This window comes from Thermobia domestica, chromosome 1 (genome assembly GCF_964235325.1).
Source record: "Thermobia domestica chromosome 1, izTheDome1.hap1.1, whole genome shotgun sequence".
In the NCBI taxonomy this organism is placed as follows: domain Eukaryota; kingdom Metazoa; phylum Arthropoda; class Insecta; order Zygentoma; family Lepismatidae; genus Thermobia; species Thermobia domestica.
This window is the reverse complement of record NC_137454.1, coordinates 220837745-220858992: the sequence shown is the minus strand read 5'-3', so window position 1 is coordinate 220858992 and position 21248 is coordinate 220837745. Positions and strand designations below refer to the sequence as shown.

At 31.2% G+C, this 21248-nt stretch overlaps 1 protein-coding gene across 1 annotated transcript in view; it reads right to left on the bottom strand.

The window, feature by feature from the left end:
* LOC145694263 (uncharacterized) overlaps positions 1 to 21248 on the bottom strand; it is a 462080-nt gene that overhangs the window by 267321 nt on the left and 173511 nt on the right. The window contains exons 6-10 of the mRNA XM_081770360.1: positions 18740 to 18848; positions 15947 to 16119; positions 10895 to 11060; positions 3456 to 3598; positions 2327 to 2431 (exon numbers count right to left, since the gene is read on the bottom strand). Of these exons, the coding sequence (XP_081626486.1) occupies positions 2327 to 2431; positions 3456 to 3598; positions 10895 to 11060; positions 15947 to 16119; positions 18740 to 18848 (696 nt within the window). The remainder of the gene's footprint in view (positions 1 to 2326; positions 2432 to 3455; positions 3599 to 10894; positions 11061 to 15946; positions 16120 to 18739; positions 18849 to 21248) is intronic.

Here is a 21248-nt window from a genome sequence, read left to right as displayed (position 1 = left end):
CAAATTCTCATCAAGAATAATAGAAGCTTAGTTAACTCTCGTTTCAATTGATACTAGTAATACTCTGCGTGGTTAAGGCCCCACTCATCCTTCCCACTAACTCCAAACTGTATGAGTATATCTATAAATTCTAACAACACACACAGCATATGCTATAAAAATCGATTTCTTTTTCTTAAAAAATTTACTGAAAATATTTATTTAGGGGAACATATGAATCTGCAGGCATATCTCTAAGCAATTATTTGCGCATGCAGCAAAAGAAAAACTATCTAGAAGAATCTATACCCAAGTATTGAAAGCAAGGAAAGTAATATGAAAGAATTTTATTACGTTCCACCATATTCTTTAATTGCACAATAATTTTCACCATATTTAAGGCGTTACATAAATATAAATTTATTTCTATGGTTTATCTTTGAAAAATAGGCAATATTACCCCTAACTCCCAAATGTGTGCTTATTTTCAGTATCCATCGATATAATAATTAAATTCGTCAAAAAATGTTTAACTTACATCTACTATTAGTTCAATTATAATATTTCAGTTCGCGTCTACTATTAGTTCAATTTAACAAAAATATATATTTTTATTTCCCTACTTAAATTTTGCTATAGCTTTATTGAAATATTGTTTTAGTAATACTACAACAAACGCCACAAAAATCTCCCAATTTTATGAAATGAATAACTGAATTACATTCTTTTATTTCCAAAAAAAATATATATTTTTATTTACTATATCGTTCTAAAAACATGTATCAAGCTCCGTTTAATATATTCGGAATGTCTGTTGACCAACATTATTTTCCTAATGTCGAGCAAAATTCTCTATTTTATCCAACGTCTTTGTTTTGTTTTGTTTTGGGGAGGATGGTAATCGAATATTTGAGCTGTTCAAATTAGATTCACTTCAACCCATGTAGCGTTGCCCAAAACGCGAAAACCACAGAATAGCGGAAAAAAATACACATCTACTTGTCTATCATCACAACTGAAGTTACTATTTGATTCTCTAAAGAGACATTGTTACACACTGTTGAATTCTGTTTCAACTATCACAATGAAATTTGCTATGTAGTTTAACTTACTTTAGAATGTTGTGAAACTGTCACATATCATAATGTATAGAAAATGGAATAAACTTTAAAAAGTTATCGTGAAATTTCTTTTTAAAATTGGGAGTTGGTTGAATAGACTCTTTATTCTTCATTGATCTTTCTAAAACACTGTTCAAAAGGGACCACTGTGTAGCTCAAACAAAATATGAGTTCGTATTCCTTCAAATTATTTATTTTTATTTTTATTTTTTACGAAAATTATCGTGAAACATATATTTTCAATTAGAAGAGGATAATCTACACCAAATGAAGCGACCAAATTCTTAACTGATTTTAATCCCAAACACAAAGAATTATGGAAAAGTATCAAAGAAAATATACATAACACTATATCAAAACAGAATGACTTTTATGTAAATTATCGTGGAGCTCTAAAACATCGGAAAGGGGAAATACTACTACTACGTTGTTCTTTATTGATTTCTGTTGCATATTGAGTGAATGATTGAAAACTCTTAATGAAAATGTTAGATATGCTCAAGGTATGAAAAATATAGAGCAAAAATAAGTATAGAAAAGAAGAAAACAATTGCCATTGAAAAAAAAAAAAAAAAAGAACTGTGGCAACTTATTGAACTTAAAAGGGATAAAATAGAACGAGTGATTATTTTCTGATATCTGATAAGTAATAGTGTGAAGAAACTAATCAAATATTTCAATAGAATATTGTACTGTAGGGACATTACCTAATAAAAGCAGAAGAAATAAATAAAGGTCTGTATAATGTGAAGCCAGAGAAGAATGTGGAGTATTAACTATATAGAACGGAAAATCAGTAAGGTAGTCAGAAATAATAGAAGATAAAATAAAAATATTAGAAGTGAGAAGGAACTAATTAACTATCTGGAAGAAAATATATTTTAAGGAATATTGTGAAAGATGTGGTGGAAGAATATCAATAGGCACGAGAAAAAAAAAATTACAATTGTTCAATCTATTAAATCAAAACGAAATGATTAGGTAGAATTGTAATGCATGGTAATCTTTCAACATGCGACAAGTGATTTGTCAGTGGCAGCAGAATAATTATAGAATGATAAGCCTGAAGTTTGAAAAAAGTAGTTTGTACAATGCAAAAACAAAACATCATCGGAAACCAACGGAGGAAAGATTATTTACTCGCGTTTTATTGATAAGCAATCATACCTAAGGAAGCAAACACACATACAAAACTAGTGACAGATTATTGTAAATGAAAAACTTACAAATATATTTAATACATGAGCATGACCACCAATAGCTGCCCAATGCAAAGGAGAGCGGCCTTCTGAATCTCGATAATCTAGATTCGCATTAGCAGCCTTCAGCGCCTGCAATGTAACAATACGTTCTATCAGTATCACTAATTAAAATACACTCTTATTGCTAATGTGTTGATATTAAGAAAAAAAAAAAGAAAGAAAATAAAAACGTGTATACAAAATCAATAATGGATAAGATACCAGAGAATTGACTATTCGATTGATACACCAGTCCAGGTCCGTTTACTGCAATAATAAGTTAACACTTTTCGTCACATTATACAAAGCAAAATCAAATTCTTCCATTCTGAATGTAAACCGAGCAATTGAATAAGTACTATTGATTTCACATTTGCTGCTGTCAAATACGGGACTTTTCACTATGTTTATTACTAACATAAGTAGGTCTGTAAAAGATACAGAACTACTTGTTATTTTCAGTTTACTCATACCTAATTCAGAATGTGCGGCTACGATCCTGAATTGAATCAAATCGAAGAAAAATATATTAAAATGTTACAGGTATACAATATGGTTACTAAAGATGTTTTAATGGTGTTACTAATGTGATAATGATTTAGAAAGGTAGATTATTTATTTATTTATTTATTTATTTATTTCTCTTCGCAATTTTTATTGTAATAAAATGTTCCAAGTTTCACTTAATTTTAAACCTTTCTTTCTATTCAAGGGGTTACCACGTAATTTTATTTCTATCACTTCTCTTATAACCTTTTACATCCATGAATAGATATAAAACTCATCTCCTAAATTAATGAACACTGATGATAAAGGTAATCAGTTGTGTCAGAAACGTGTCAATATAAATAAAACACTAAAAGTTTAATTTATTTAATTATCTCTTTGTTTGTTATTTTTATTTTTTCTTCTTCTTATCCCTTTTTTTATTTGACCTTTTACAATTTTAACAGTGTTATATCATTCATTTCTTTCATCGTATGTTTTGTCTTTGGAAAACTAATAGTGTAATAATCAGAAATATCGGAATCAATTTTGTGTAAACATAAAATGATAAGTGTTTTCTACAAATAATTAGGAAGTTATTTAGAAATACTATTTCAAACAACGGTACCTTTACAACGTCTGCATGACCAACTTCACACGCTTGTACAAGAGGAGTATGATCACAGGAATCAACACACTCTGTATTAGCACCAAGTTTTACCAACAGTTGAACAGTGGAAGCATTTCCTGATAATGCTGCAGCATGCAGAGCTAAAAGAAAGTTTTATCATTTACTTATTAAAATATATAGACATTAGATTTGACGATTAATGAATCAAAGCTGTACATTAATTTGTATATTAAAACAGTATCATAAACTTTTAAAATGTTTATCATTTTATAAACATCTTTACCTCTGTCAAGTACGTAGATTTTGGACATTAAAGGAAGTGAAAGTCATTTACATCGGAGGAAATGAAATGTGCAAGTCATATCTGAGTAAAGCAGCTACAATTATTCAGTTCTTGCATATGTGGTGCCCCCTTATCTAATTCTCGTTTTCTTATTTATTTCATCTTTTTATTCTAATATTTTTATGTACTTTTCTAAGCCACAAGGGAAAAAGAACTGACCACTTTACCCCTGTTTTACTGACTTAATGGTACAACTAGCTACTCTAGATAAGTGAGTAAGAACTTGCTTGGAGCAAAATAAACTGATATTATATGTCATATGTAACACATATTATAAGTAAAACACACACACACACACACACACACGTTTTTATTTACTTATTTTCATTTATTTAAACCCTAGGCAACAATCACTTAAGGAATGTATAATTTATCTGATATATACAGGCTAAACTTCAGAATTCACAAAACAGAAGAAATGTACAACAATGTTTAAAAGAAACTAAACTCCAATCTTTCCTGGAAAAGTTCTCTGCTCGCACTCGTAAAGAACTGTATATACTTAAAAAAAAAAGCTTTTAAATCAAGCATAAGTCTGTTAATTTTATCTAAGAACATTGTGCTTCTGAAAGAGAAATGTAGTCCATCTTTTAACATGACTGATGACCAGGGTCGTATTTGAGCATATGAAATATGTGCACCTACACAGAACGACAAAACTATGGAAGCAGCAAAATATAGTTAGTAGAAAAGTGTTAATACGTTTTATTTTATTTTATTTTATTTTATTATTATTATTATTATTATTATTATTTTCATTACAAAACCTGCATTAAATTAACGTTCTGGCATTAAAATGCTTTAGTGCACATTTCACCATGAGACAGCTGAACCTATATAACGGCTAACTCGTATACACAGCTCTCTACATGGCCGACTGCCAAAGAACATTCATTTCAGAATCGGATTCAGTCGGATGTATCCTGTTCTTATTCAGTCAAGGTTTGTTTATATTCCATGTTGCTCTTAACTTAAAAGAGAAGGTATTTTATATGAGTATTTTTCACTGTCCACAGTGAAGTTATTTCTGTGTTTCGTATAACAAAATAAATTCAGTTTTCAATGTTCTACAATACTTTTTTTTTAAGAAATAATATTTTACTACAGTTTACGGTATATATGACAATATAGGTTAAGAGCCTGCCTTACTAAAAAATAATACAAAATTTACCATTTTTCTTTTGCTTGATTCTTCATCAGTGAAAGGAGATAATGAAATACAAGTTACCACAATCATAGATAATGCTATTCTACAACAGAAAATATGAACCTGAAGAATGTTCAATGTTGCCATCCATAGAAATTACAGTGTTACCAGAAAAACAATTTCCCTAAAATCTAAGTTAATGCAGCGAGTAGAGGAACGAACTCAACTGCATTTGATTACGTATCATGTTGTTTTGGTTTCTTGTGAACTAGTTTTTAATTAACATTATTATTTAGTTTTAATAACTGTATGTTAAAACTATTTGGTTTATTACAAACTAAATACAACTATATGGCAGATCTGAAGAAAAATGCTATATAGTAACGTTCTGTCAAAAATACTTTGTTTGAACTTTTATTTAGTGGTAAGAGCAGAAGTGAGGTATGGGTCTGAAAATTGGGAGAAGTTACTTCAATACAGTAAAAGCAATGCGGAAGTTGAAAATCTCGGAGTACCGGAAAGCTATGTAGAAACTACGCTTTCTAAAGCAGTGGAGTAGATTATTTCTGCCCCTAGTAATGATCTATTTTTAGTGTTACAACTTTGACCAGTTTCGGATTATTTGATAAAAAAAATATGGTAGAAATTGAAACAAAGATGCTGATTTTCCTCAGTCGTCACGACAATATACTAATATAACAAAACAAATTTCCAGCAAAAAATAATTTCAGATTATTTTAATGGATGGGGAAATTATAAACCGTGAATATTTTGTGCATTCTCCCTGCCAAGGATCATTGTTCTGTGCCCCTTACAAAATATTGGTGACGCATCTCAGACTGCAATATCTGATTTGAATGATTGGAACAATGCTGATATACGAATAGCTGAACAAGAAAATTCTATCTCACCAAATTATTTGTCAATATTTAAAAACAGAGGAAACGAGATTAACACAGAGTTGACAATTGATTTCTTAGCTAGTATGAATAGTGTATTTCCAAAACATGCCAAATCCAAAAATGTTTGATTTTGAATTGAATATGGAAGAGTATACTATGGAATCTCTTACGTTAAATTTTGTAATTATTTTTTGTTAAAACACATTATTTTCTGTGGTAAATTCTGTTTGAACTATCACTTGCGATAGTGTTTCAATGTAAAAAGATATAGATTCTGAAGAATTCTACCAAACGGATTTAGCATGTTTTGGAAATACACTCCTCATATGTGCTTAAAAAAAAAAAAAAAAAAAAAAAGTTGTTTCTATGGTTCAGAAACTATTAGGGGTCTGGCGTTTCATAGAGACGAAGAGGTGTTTGGTTCTGTGAAAACTGTAAATTTAATGAAGTCTTTGAAATTAAAAGCAGAGTATGATCCTTTTCTATCTGATATATTGCACGGTTTAGTAACACTGGAAAAAGATCTACTTCATATTTGTCACCAGCAACTTACGAAGATTTAATACGTCTTATAGAGAAGTCAGTGAGCGAAAAAATAATGAAGTTCTTTTTTTCTAAATATTAAGCTAACAGACTCTGAAAGAAATATCCCATAATGACCAGTAAGTGTAATCGTTAGATATATAGCAAAAGATAGTCTCTCAGTTGAAAGATTTTTCGTATTTTATCCAAAATAAATAAATAAATTAAACTGGAGGAAAGATTTCTGAAGTGGTTTTGACAGAACTACAAGTTCTGAAATTGATAACTGTAGAGTTCAATCGTATGGCAGTGCAGACAACATATCTGGAATATATTCAGTCTGGCAGGCAAGACTCAAAAGCCACTTAATTTCTCCATTCCACGTCCAGCTCAATCCCCAAATTCAGTTGGATCATGGCCAATGCAATGTTGTACAACTCCAATACTTTTTTAAAATCAATTCAAAGCTAATTCAACTATTTTGCAGATTCTGCACGGAGATGGAACATTTTGAAAACTTTTTTCTAATTCTGCAAATATGACACTGAAATCATTGTAATAAACTCGATGGTTTGTATGTGAAGATTTTGGGTCTCTCATTAATTCGTGCTATTTATTTTCAGGAACTTTTTGCCAGGCGTCAATGATGATAGCAGTGCTGTGGAACATTCTAAATTATAGCTATGTTATCAGTATTGTGTACCACTATTTGTGGTTTTGCTGGAGCTAATCAATTTTTGTTTTTCAGGACCTGAAGAATGAAGTATCAAGTTAAAAAAGGTTTTCACAGACATCTGTACGAGTTCAACAAAGGTTCTAGTGCTGTAAAATTATCTACACAAATTGTGCAGAGTAAAAAGTTATGAGTTATTCGCATCCAGGAATAAAACAATGGTTTAACAGATTTCGAACTGGAAGGTTTGATCTGAGCGATGGCCTACGTTCTGATCGCCCATTCTACTTCGATAAGGACCATTTGAACGACTTCATTCATCGTGATCCACTCAAAATAGCTGGGAATTGGCCAGTGAAATGGGCAGTGAACAGGCAACTGTTGTGTGATACCTTCAACGTATGAGAAAGGTTCAAAAACTGGGTTCGTGGGTGACTCATTTGCTTAGTGCAGACAACAAAAACAGAGTGCTGCTATATATTGTGTTTCGCTTATCCACCATCGTAAATCCTGTCGCCAATATCAGTCCTTTCTCTCGCGTATTGTTACCGAAGATGTACAAGTACGTGAAATTTAAGCCGAGGAAGGAATAGGTCACCCCAAATAGAAAGGCACACCACGTCACAAACAGGATTTGCATTCCAAAAAGACAATATTGTGTATCTGGTGGAACATGAAAAGAATTATCCACAATGAAGTGCTACCCACTAATCGTACCATCACTGCTGCCGTATACTGTGATCAACTTCAACGTGTTCATGCAGTGCTACAAGAAAAAAGGCCGAATGAGTGACATAGCATCATCATTCACATAAATAATGCTAGACTACATGTGACACACATGACAACCCTCGCCATTCAGCAGTTTCAATGGGAGGTTCTTTCACGTCCGGCGTATTTCCCAGATGTAGATAATCCTGATTATTAGCTTATTCTGCTGAATTAACTCCATGTATATTCTCGGAAAACTGAGCAGCTGCAAATTGATTTCAGTGATGAATTCTACGCATTCAAACCCCGAGGATTTTTATTTTTTATTTTTATTTATTTATTTTTATTTTATTTTATTTTATTTTTCTTCAAGAGAACAAACAACTGCCTGAATGTTGGGAACACATTATGGACAATGCTGCGGAATACATCAGTGATCCATTGTCTCATTACTTCAACTCTCAAACAAGAAATGTCTTCATTGGTTCCAAACTATATGAACAAATGAATCAATGAATCAACCCATAAGAGTTTGAATTCAGATTATTTCAGAAAATGATAGAGCAGAGTTAGATGAGTACTTCTGGGTCTTCTTACAAATTTAAATAATATTGAGGTGGCATTCATGATATCTGCGTGGGATTATATTCTGCAACAGTTTGGAAAACCAATGAAAAGACTGCAGGCCGAGGATGTGGACATTTGAAATGTTGTGAGTTTCGGACCTCTTTCCTCATTTACACGGATTCAGTTGTAAATAAATTTACTCATATCAAGGGTTAGAAATCAGTTCCATCTTCCTCAGCTGTTGAGATTTCAAGACCAAAACATCAAATTAAACGTAAGAGATTCTTTGATAAATTATTTGAACCAGAAAGGAAACCACAAAGTTTTAAAGAAAAGGACAGGATCAAATTGCTTCAAAGATGACGAGATCTGGAGAAGAATGGAAATATCATATTCTAATATCATACAAACTCTTCAGAATGAGCTACAGAAAAGAGTTAATATGTACAAAAATGTAACTAAAGATTTAAATTTATCTCAAATATTATTGAACAGCTGATTAAATTTATAATATTGCAGAGCTTCGAGCAATTTACAATTCCGATATAAAGACCAAATTTAGTTTAAAATACATCCATTTTAAAAGCCATATGTTATATATGAAGGAAAAATACTATAACAAGTTATCCTATCTTCTATTTCTCTCCAGAGTGTTTTGGCTTCGAGAAAAATGAGTGATGTCTACTAAATTGTTTACACTGCACTCAAGATTTAAAAATCTACTTGAGCAATAAACTGTTCACTGATAAGTCACTTTCACTTTTAACAACGATTAAAAGCTATCTACGGATAGCACAATACCTGCATGTAACGCACTGTTATTTGTAGACTTGTGTTGATAATTCTTTGTATATTACTAGCAGGTGCATGCAATAAAACTTTGCGAATACTTTGCGCATACAGGAGCACAGAGTTGTGAACAAGCTCTTGTATTTGAAGGAAATTTTTGGTTTAAAAGATCCAATATATTTCAGGCGAAAATTTTCTTGTAGGACTTACATCTGGAGAATTACACTAAAAATAAAAAAAAAAATAAAAAAATAATAAAAATAAACGAGAACTCGATCTAGGGGCCGTTCAAAAATTTTGTGGCCCCTGATCCAAAAACTAATTATTGGCCGAGATCGCAATCTTTTGATGCATTTTTTGATCATTCCTAAAATTCTTGGCCAAAATTGCAATCTTTTGATCCATTTTTTGGATCATTCCTAAAAATTCTTTTATAGGAATAATTTTTGAAAATATGACAATTGTATGTGAGTTAGGTGCAGTATCACATGGTGTAATAAATGTTGTATATGCAGTTCAAATGTGGTCGTACTTCAGTGAATACAGTCCCTATCTTTTAGCTCCCCCAATTAGCCACTGGTAGAAACATTAAATTGAAGGAGCCCTCTTCGCTGATCTGATGGTTAGTATGTACCTCTGTTGCACGAGGTCTCAGGTTAGTTCCTGGTCTAACGCATTGGTGTAATTCAAATCCCAATGGAAACTTAGGTCTTGTCCTTTGTCCTACACAGCCTCATCGCCGACAAAAGATGTAGATACAAACCAATTAAGTAAAAACCTTAACAGAAGGCTACCATTTCAGAAGATCAGTGAATCAACTACTCGGGAGTTAACTGTTGCAGAACAATAACCAGAGTCAACTGATTTAATGGCAAAACCATTGAATCTAAATCCCCCCCCCCCCTTCAAAAAATACATGCATCAGGAGGCTAGTTAAAGTTCACAATCTATGAGAATCAAGATTAAAAAGTAATTTTTTCTTCTGAAAGATACCGTAATAGTTGGTATTTACTATATTTTATAGTTAGTGAAATTAAGGACAGTCATCAAAACCATTGGCACTGTATCTCAAGGCTTTGCTCTCAACTTTCACAATCTTGCGAGTACGAAATTGTATTCTATTTTGCAGTCTATGCATCATCTTATTTCTATATATTTCCATACTGTAAGTTATTTTTGATCAGTAGTCACTTTCCGGAGGATAACAAAACTAGCTGCGTAAGTGAAGATGTGGCTTTAGCTCCAGCCAGAACAATTCTACTACAAAAAGGGTCTTCCGTTTACGTCAAGTAATAAAAGTAGTATGTGACATTAAGAGGTAGCATTTTTTGTATGTGACGTAAATAAAAGTTAATAATTGCGCTAAATTCCGTCTCTTGATCCATTGTAAATGCTCAGGGCACATTTCCATTGTAAACATTTCTCATACACAAAGGGGAACTGTTAATTGAAGACTTGCTGTAGAAAACAATGTAAATGCCACCGTGAAACTGTTTCACTTATTTTATTTTTTAAAATATGATTATGCCTTAGTTAGATTTTCATACATAGCTTCACTTCGTTATATGATAGGTTGTATTTCTAAGAATTGTATTTCCTATTTTGTGACGCTTGAGCACAATTTACTATCTTTTGTCCCTATTGTTACAGTAACTATTGTTTTTGGCACTTACATCGTTCTCTACAGCGAGTCTTCAATTGTCCTACTAGGTGTGTCAAGAGAACACAAAATTTGGTAGGTACTCTAAAAAAAAAGTTAGGAATTTTGATATGTATACAAACCTGTATTTCCATCTTTATCTGTCCATTGTAGATCAGAGCCATGGCTATACATTGCTTTGATAACTTCGTTAGACCCTTTCGCTGCAGCCCACATAAAGGCAGTTCTACCTTTATTATCCGGTATATCCTGAACATCACCATGCCTTAAGAATAGCTTCACAGTATCCTGTTAAGAAAAAAGAATAGAATTAACATTTAAACAAATATAACATTTAAAAAATGTATATTATCAACTCTCTCTGAACTCTGAGATTTTTACTATATGTACCATTCTACTTATAATGAGAACAATTCTCCTTCGTGTCCAGATGACTATTTTTGTTCAAAGAGAAAGTAGCAAGTAGGCTCAACAAGTCCAATTCATCCTCGCATCGAAACAAGAAACAAATTGGAATTATTATAAACAATTCATTTTTATAAAGTTCGAAGTTTTTATTCTTACCATCCCTGAAATAAAACCCTGAATAGGCTGCCGTTTGTTAACGTAATTCATCTACACAGAATATCAATATAGAGTTTCGTAATTGTTTTTAATATGATATATTTACACAACAGTGAAACTTTTAAACAGAATAATAATAATAATAATAATAATAATAATAATAATAATAATAATAATAATAGTAATAGTAATATGAAGAAGAAAATTTGTATTAACTCCTTGGTTTTTAGAATAATACTAATAGTAGGAATAATGTTAATCATAGAGTATTACTAGCTAAGGTTGTGATGAAGTTTCTTCGTAAAATATGTAAGATTTTAAACATTTGATAAAGTAATTATTTTCACTTTGTAAAAAGGAAAAAAGAAAGCATCTAACTTATTCGACTTGTATTTACCAGATGAAGAAACACAACGAAAGATATTTCAATATCTTACTCCCATGCGAAGATATTTCAGTATTTTGCTTCTGGTGTAGATTGTCATTCTTAGGAGAACAATATGTGAAAATTCTAAATATAGTAAGAAAGCAACAGTGCTTCTAATTTTGAAGCACTAATTTTCGAGCAAAATCTTATTTTGAAGTACTAATTTTTCGTAACTATTTACAATGAAAGAACAATTAATTGCTCGTAACTGTTTACGATGAAACAACAATTTACTGCTAATGAAGTCCTAAGCGCCATGGCGTCGATATAGGAAAATTTTTATTTTTCTACAAATGTTATTTTTAGAGAGGTACAAATTTTTACTGAGTATGGACATTTCTGATGCTAATAATATTAATTTTTACAATGTTTATAGCTGAATAACAATTAGTTTAACACGGGCGATTTCGAGCAATATGCCTACGACATTTTGGTTTACATCTTTGGTTGTGACCATGATAACATATAGTGTTTATCAATTTGCTTAACACAATTTCATATTTTTTATCAATTAATATTGTAATAGCCGATATGGCTAATGGCTGCGGCATCTAATCTATATTAAACCACAAATGTGGATCTAGAACAAGAACAAGAACATACTGCTGAGAAATTCGGTCTATTTCTTCAGGGAAAGAAAGATTATGAGAATTTTTGCACCACATTAAGTACGAAATAAAGGAATAATTCAAACGTATTATTATTATTATCTGTTTGAAAGCGTGGTAAAATAGCTTAGTATTGAGCGTTCGCCTCTAATGTTTACTTCGATTTCATTGCATGTGAGTTGAACTGGAAAACATAAAGGTTCATGGTTTGCTCTCTCTATGCTCATTACACCAATTTTTCCATCATAGGCTTGTACTTATTATGTGTCTCCCTTAACCTAAGCCATAGCCACGGGACATTAAACTGAAGATTTAATTTAATGTTTGTTCCAGAATGTATCCATCTTGGTAAGATATGTGGGTGTAGTTAATAAACGATTTATGGTAATATTAATTTGAAATCACAATAATATCCTATAAAATGCAACTGATTTCATTCTTACGCAACTATGCATATAATATGAAATGAAAAAGCCTTATTACCTTAGTTGCGCTAAAGTCTATTCGGATCAATATTTGATCAGATGTTTCGTTTGTCTAAAGTCATGTGGACATCGTCGGGACTTCAACTTCTTACATGTTTCTTGCTACTATCTTCTTAAAATTAAGTACCTAATATTTTACATCATACATTTATGAGAAAATACTTTAGAATATTTGGTAATTAAAACTTCTCACAAATTTATGATATAATAAAAGGTGCTTAAATTGAAGAAGACAGTAATAATAACATGTAAGAAGAATTGCACTTACCTGACGATGCTGGCAGCATTTTAAGCGGACGAAATATTGGTTCAAGTATTGGTCACAATAGAATTTAACGTTAAATAAGGTAACAAGTTTTATTTTCATGTTGTAAAATATTCTACTTTACTTTAAGCATACAGTATATTCCAATGGCACGAATACTGATCTATTTAATTTTCGATTTTGCTAACAGAAATATATGTTCAGATAGACTTAAAAGAGAGTATAGTGTCGCGGGCATAGTGTTTAATATTTTCATTTCACGACTTCATCCACTGCCGTTGAGATTTTAGGTTCTATGTAGTATCTTCTAGTCGGTTAGGGATTCTTAGACATAGTTAAGGACGACTATGTGGAAACTTATTTATTTATTTACTTATTGAATTCTTTTATGATAGCGAGATATCAATCACTCTCTGCAGCAAAGCTCTGATCGCTTTCGGATGTTCTTAGGAATGGATTAGGCATAAGTACGTATTTAGAGCATCAAGGAAAGAGGTCACCAGAGAAATTTTTCATATCCAAATTTACCATGGTCCACGGACCATATGGTGCAAAAATGCAAATGATAAAGCTGTACCAGGATCTGCAAAAGGGATTTTCACATTAGATGACAAAAATTCCATACAGATGTTCAAATAACAACAAAATCACTCATAGAGTGCAGACCTCTCCCAAAAATCATGAAATCAAAGAAATAAATCCCCCACGTAACCTAAATAAAAGGAATAAAAACTTTCTATGTAGTCCGCGCAAGTTGGGAAATTTGTATACTCTGTGTATAACAGCCATGAAAAAATGTACACAGACATACACACATACAACTCTGCAAAAAAACACCTACTTGATGGAAATAAAAATAATATAGTGACAAGAGAGGTAATGGCTGATAATATTAAAGATTGAGACTCTGATCAACGACTGATTTTTTTTTAAAGTGGGGAAAACTTTACAAATATAAATTAAGTGGAAGTATACGAAAATGAACATTATTTTCCATCTTGTAAGTTCTTGTTTACATTTAATAAATATAATTTTATTTTATGATGTATGATGATTTATATTTTGAATTTTATATATATTGTGAGAAGATTTTTTCCTCATCCAAAACCATTTCAGCAAAGTGTTCGAATTTATAGCTATTCTTTAGATAGTTTCTGTTTGAATATTGTTTATAATATAAACCGTTCCATTCTTATACAAATATTTTCGAAACATTGACCTTAAGGTTAAAACAGAATGTGGCAAATTTTGTATATCTTTATTGGAAACATTTATGCATTTCTTAGTGACGAACTCGTATCATGTTTATAAACGGTTAAATTAAAGACAATAAAAATTAATAACAATGAAATTCACTTCATTGTGAAAATATTTCTATTGTTAACTGGATGAACATTAGAAAAAATAATGACAAAATAGAAAGATTCCAGAAAAAGTTTTTGAAGTATGCTATTTTCCCTTACACATTTATATCAACATTACTGTGACTACTGCCAGCGATTACTAGAGGTCTTCAACCTAGCTTTGTCATAAAGAAGAGAACAGCAATCGCTTATAATTTGTTTTCTACAACTGAGCATACAAAGTGCTTGCTGCTGTTTTCTACAAATTTAAGTCTGAACTTACTTAATGATATGTCATTCAGAGTACCAACTTATAAAATAATAATAATATAAAATATCCTATTGTGTATAAATAATACAAAGCACTCACTTATAAGTACTTTACTTAGTACTTTTAATAGCAGACAAACAGAATTCTAGATGTTAGGGCTATGATGAACTCTATATACCAGTATTGGACACAAATGTATTTATTTACCTTTAGGTATTTAATTACCAGCGCACAGTGCTGTACTTGGCTAAAGCTTGAATAAGTTATTAAATTAAATTAAATTATTATCATCATCTCCGATATTTCTGTTTGTATGTATTAGATGAAAATTGTCAGCACGATACAACCTCATGAGGGGAGAAGAATAGATATTGGTTTTTGAGAGCATAGAGTGTAACAGTCTCGTGAATTATACGATACATAGTGTAACATGAATTTTGGTGAAACTTCTGGAACTAAAAGAGTTTTCTTTATGAAAGACGTTAATAATACACAATAATGACGTCATCTTCGCAACTTAAATATTACTGTAATATTCATATGAAGCAAAATAAATTAAAAGCTACAATTCTCTTTTTGCACTATTCGTCTCTTAAACAAAACTAACAGACTTTCTGGATTCTAGTGCTTTTAAAATGAAGAACTGTTATAACTCATTTTTACTAGACAGTTCTTAATTGATTAATGATAGTACTTTCTGTGAGAAGTACAAAAACTATATTTTTAATGATTTTTTTTAAAAATTGTTTTGATGAATATATCCACTATCCGTTTAAGTCTAAACAATATGATTTTAACTGTTTTAATTTACTTTGTTATACCTTGTAGTCTATTTTATGGACATTTTCCTGTTATTAATTTGCTGTACAAAATCTTACAATATATTATTATCAACCACATTCTGTATTACTTGGTATTTTTTAAAAAGAGTTTGTATTAAATGTTATATTGTGTTGTACTTTCATTTGCATTTTCTGCTTTAATAAATATAAACTTTCTTATGAGCTAATTACGTAAAATTTGTAGTATAGGTTGGTAAGAAGAAGCGCAATAAATTGATTAATTTTTTTTAATAGAATAAAAGATATAATAATTATTAATCAAACAGTAGAAACTATTCAAAAGAAAAGAATACGCCATTCATCTATAGATGCTCTTATAAATGTATAAATTATCAAGAAAACTATACTAGTGTTATGTGTATTACTTACTGCATGATTGCTTAAAGCAGCATAATGAAGAGGTGTGGCGCCATGTCCATCGGTAGATTTCACTGAAGCCCCACAGCTAAGGAAAAATCTTAATACGGCATCTTTTCCTAGTAAAGCTGCGTAATGCATTGGAGTTCGAAATAAATTATCTGGTACATCGACAGAACATTTCGCTATATAGAAAATAGGTAAAAATAAATAAATATATATATGTGAGTTTTATGAAATGCAAACTACAATATCAAATGAATTTTAAGAAACAAAATATGTCAGTTTTGTTCAGAAAGTTCTGGCCACCCATCTCTCTTTGCCTCTATTCTTAGGTATCGTTTGAATTAAATTAAACAAATATGAATTTTCTTTGGCCAACCTAAATCTTATTTCGAGCTGAAGTATACCATTTTCTAAGTACGGTTGCTAAAATACGCCCTTTTAATGCAAGGTGGATGGGCAAGATTTTTTTGAACAAGACTGTACATATCTGATTAACTTACACTATTTATGGATCAAAAGATCTAATATATCTCAAACAAAAATTTTCTTGTACGCCTTGTATCTGGAGAACTATATATAGTGTAGCCAAACCTAAACTATTACTTAACTCAGTATGATGTGCTTATTCCGTTAAAAAAAAAAAAAAAAAAAAAAAAAATCACGAAAACTCGATTTAGAAGCCGTTCAAAAATTTTGTGGCCCAGGATCCAAAAAAATCCAATATATTTCATTCAATCAAAAATTTTCTTCTACGTCTTATATCTGGAGAACTACATATAGTGTAGCCAATTATTCCGTAAACATGAAAAGTCAATTTAGGGGCCGTTCAAAAATTTTGTGTTCCACGATCCAAAAAATCCAATATATTTCATTCAATCAAAAATTTTCTTGTACGCCTTATATCTGGAGAACTATATGTAGTGAAGCCAAACCCAAACAATCACTTAACTTAGTATGATGTGCTTATTCCAAGATACGAAAACTCGATTTAGGGGCCGTTTAAAAATTTTATGGCCCCTAATCCAAAAACTAATTATTGGTCAGGATCGCAATCTTTTAATGCACATTTTTTAATCATTCCTACAATTCTTGGCCAAGATCGCAATCTTTTGATCCATTTTTTTGATCATTCCTAAAATTCTTGTTTATTTATTTATTTATTTATTTATTTATTTAAGAAATGCTTATTCTGAGTAACTTATTTTAAATTTCTTTTTCTCATGCCCTTTCGCTTTAATTAGATTTCAATTTGTAGTCTTACTGACTGAAAAACCTATCACTATTATGTCAGATAATGTTTCTCGGTTGTGCCCGCAGTGAGAAAACTGTATCAAGAAAAGGAAAGAAAACATTAAAGACTCCTGTTGAATATAACGTTTTAGTATTTACCTAAATTAACTTGAAACAGACAATTTTGGTGAGGTTCATTCAAATTGGCAACCTTATGTAATTGTTAGACCGTTATTCGCCACTTTATGCAGACTGCGAGTGTATTATTTCTTTTCCACTTAATATTTAACTTTTAGTTCTTTCGTAAGCACTGTTTATTTCAGCCTTACAAATTCTTCTTCTCAGCATTATTTACTTTGACAAATTCGTCTTGAAACTATTGATCATCACTAAAAATTTACTTCAAAATTACTTGTAACAACTTTAAAAATTTATTTTTGCAAATCTTAACTTTTTTTTTTTCAATGCATGTCGTTTATAGAATAAGCAATGGGTTTTAATTATCTTTTTAAACCACAGATGTTACAGAATATTGTCAAAATATTCCAAGGAAACAAGATTAAGTGAACAACTGTCAGAGTTACTTTCCCCTCACAAATTCTTTAAAACAATTATTTTCACTAAATCTTCATACTTAGTTGTCAATAACTGATTGCCTTATTATCATTAACTCTATCCTATGTTTTTGTATTAAATTTCATCCCAATAAATCAAACTAATTCACTTGGTTTAAGGGTCTTTACCACAGCGAAATTAAACTACCGCTAATTTTAGATTTTTTTCTGTAATATCTTCAAAACCAATAAAAAAATATTTGAAAAGCAGAAACGTAGTGAACTAGACAATAGGATTTTGCATGTGATACCTTTATCACAATTCACCTATCTGCTTTTGATATGCCGCTATTTATAGGACCCGGAAAAAAAATGCTAAATCTATTTACAGTTGCAAATCGAAAGCAGATAAATGAGTTGTGATAACGGTCTCACATGCAAAATCGTATTGTTTAGTTCACTACGTTTCTACTTTTCAAATATTTTTATTTGTTTCGAAGATATTACAGAAAAAATTCTAAAATAAGCGGTAGTTTAATTTCGCTGTAGTGAAGACCCTTAACAGCTCTTTTCGTGGACCTAAGCTGCTCTATCACGCCTTGTTAGCGATCAGCTTAACTACGTCCAGCCTAGCGACGAACACGTGGTCTCTAACTGGCATATCAAGAGCTTTCTATTTGCGTAACTCCCCAGTTTGCCTCACGACGCTCGGTGGATGCCGAAAACTGGGAATCGAACCCAGAGATATGCAAACATGAGTCCAATGCTGTAACCACTCGACTATGGTGTCCTCTTTCATGCCAATACCCGCTTATAAATGACATAGCGAAATCTTTTAATCAATATTTTTAGTGTCTGAAAGAACTTCCTCATATAACATCCTCAAATTACACTACAAAATACGCTATAATCAATAGAATTTCATCAAATTTATTTGTAGACCTAAAGCTTATAAACAGCAGAGTGAGAAATTTCGAAAAAAAAAATTATCGTGCAATAGAGGTAAATTTCTTACGTAATGAAAGAAGAAGCGTAACAACGTCTTCTTGGCCATCTGCTACTGACAAATGCAAAGCTGTTCTTCCTTCGTAATCCTGCCAATTGAGGGTAGACTCTGCAGCTTCCTGTAAAAAATGATAAAATATTAGACAAAACCACACTGCGCTTTTAATGTATATATGTAAGTATATTTAGAAGAGGAATACTTAAATATTATATTTGAAATGAGCAAGCATATTGGACGTTGTTGATATGGTTATTTTAGGCTAAACATAAAATATTTTGGTCAGTGATTGCATCAATTACTCTTAAGTATTTATTGTATTTTTGTCAAGCTCTGCCAAATTCTCAATATATTTGAAGATAAAAAAATTCGAATTTGACTTATATAAGGCTCTTATGCGACAGCATTATTGTTGTTTTAAAGACAATTTTCACAATCACGTACGTGCAATTTTATGAACTTTCCCTTCCTCTTTCCAAATAATATCAATTCCTTAATTTGATTACATGCTGCATGCCACAATCATAAGCTAAATATGAGAGATTAACTTCGATATTCTTGAGCATTAAGTATATCATCCAGACTTGAAACGTACCACCACACTAAAACATATTCATATAGAGAAGAAATTGGAAGATTAATTTCCTGCTTCTTTTTCTAGCTTCAACTTTGTTCAATACTTTTACTTACATTATTTCCATCTCTTGGGAAACCTGTATATTAGGAAAGTTAAAAATAAGTCCAAAATAAAAACCAAGTTTTGACTAAGATCAACCTTTTCTGAAATTTGAAGTTATTAGCTGAAGATTAAATACCACACTAATCGTATTCGATGAGACCACTTGCTGATGCCTGTTCTATTAACACGTTCACTACCAGTAGTTACAGAAGGTATTTAGGTGACCTTGTGTAAATCAGAAAAATCTGAAATTTTGTCTACATCTTCAGATCATAGTCGCTGATGCTGGGGAAGAGGGTCCCCACCCGAACTTGGCTTTGGCCCACGTATTTGTGATTAAATTCTCATTAATATCTTGTTAGACAACATGTGACAACAAAACACAAATACCTTAAGGCCTCTATCATCCCCAAAGTTATGCAGAAATCGGTGCTGTTACTACAGATGACTATCTAGTATGATTTGAGTGTGTGATATCTAATGTCATATTTTCCAGGATGATGAGCTACATCGCATTTTTTCAGCACCAACTGGTTTCAGTGATTGTTTCTTCCTGTAGCACACTTTGCACCGTTTTGTGGAGGTTTTGTCATTTCTTATAGGAGGAAAATTCAATAAATTATATTCTTTCGTTTCGCCATCAAGAATAAATAGAAAGGTCAGTCAGCGCTTTCTTGGAAAGTTTATGGACTGAAGACAGGGATGATATCAGAGATGCCTGTGAAGTATTTGAAACACTAGAAGCAGTGGTACTGGAGCTAAAAATGTTATGATTTCAAGAAGCTACATATCTAAGTTACGCCTGCTGACGGAATATGTAGGAAACAGATTTTAAAGAAACCAAATACGTCAATACAAATCTGATCAAGGTCATACGGGAGCGAAACGTTAAGAATTACGTTTATATGGCATAGTTCATTAATGACATATCAATTTAACAAAAATTTTCCATGTTACGTTTTGCTCATATTGTGAGCTTTTCTTCACAAAGCAAAACTAACCTATTTATACAATGTATTGCTTTCAATATATTCAATTACAACAAACGAAAATTTCAGCTTAGTATACAAGATAAAAGTAGACGCTGTTTCTGATTGTCATTCTGTCAAATGCAAAATATAGCTCAAGATTCTATTTTTTCGTTAAATATCTACATTAACTGTAATATATTATATATAAAAGCTATCACGTTGCACTAAAACGAAAGAAAAAGCTAATTTTAGACATAAATTGTTCTCCAGTTTTCTAGTAAATGATTTTCCTATTATTATTTGTTAAATAACTTGAAAAAATACTTCATCGTTTTAAGAAGTGCAGATCTACAAAATATAATAATATATATATAACAACATATGAAAAATTTATTTTAAAGACTACAATTTCATTACATACTGCAAAAAGCTGTAGTATGTTTGCACTGTATAAAATTTGTACTAGGTACTGTATGTATTTTCGTAATTTGTAAATAAACTATGTGCTAAAGTTTACGATCTTGTGTTTCTAGCAGTGTTGCTATATGCATTGTTAGCTGTATTTCTTTTATCTCATTGTATTGACTGTATGCATAGTATTGATAATTATATATTTACGAATGGTCTTATTTCAACATGTAAACTAACTCACTCACTATATGGCCTATGGAACCCAGAAGTTCAATGCCGCGTTCACAAAAGCTCTCCATTGACTTATCCTTAGCCAACTGGACCAGTTTCTACTTTGTATTCCTATTTCTGCGAGATTCATCTTAATATTGTCTTCCCATCGACGCCTAGGTTCTCGTAATGGGCACTTTCCGACAGGATTTTCAGATAAAACTTTGAAATTGTCCCTACTTTCTTTCCT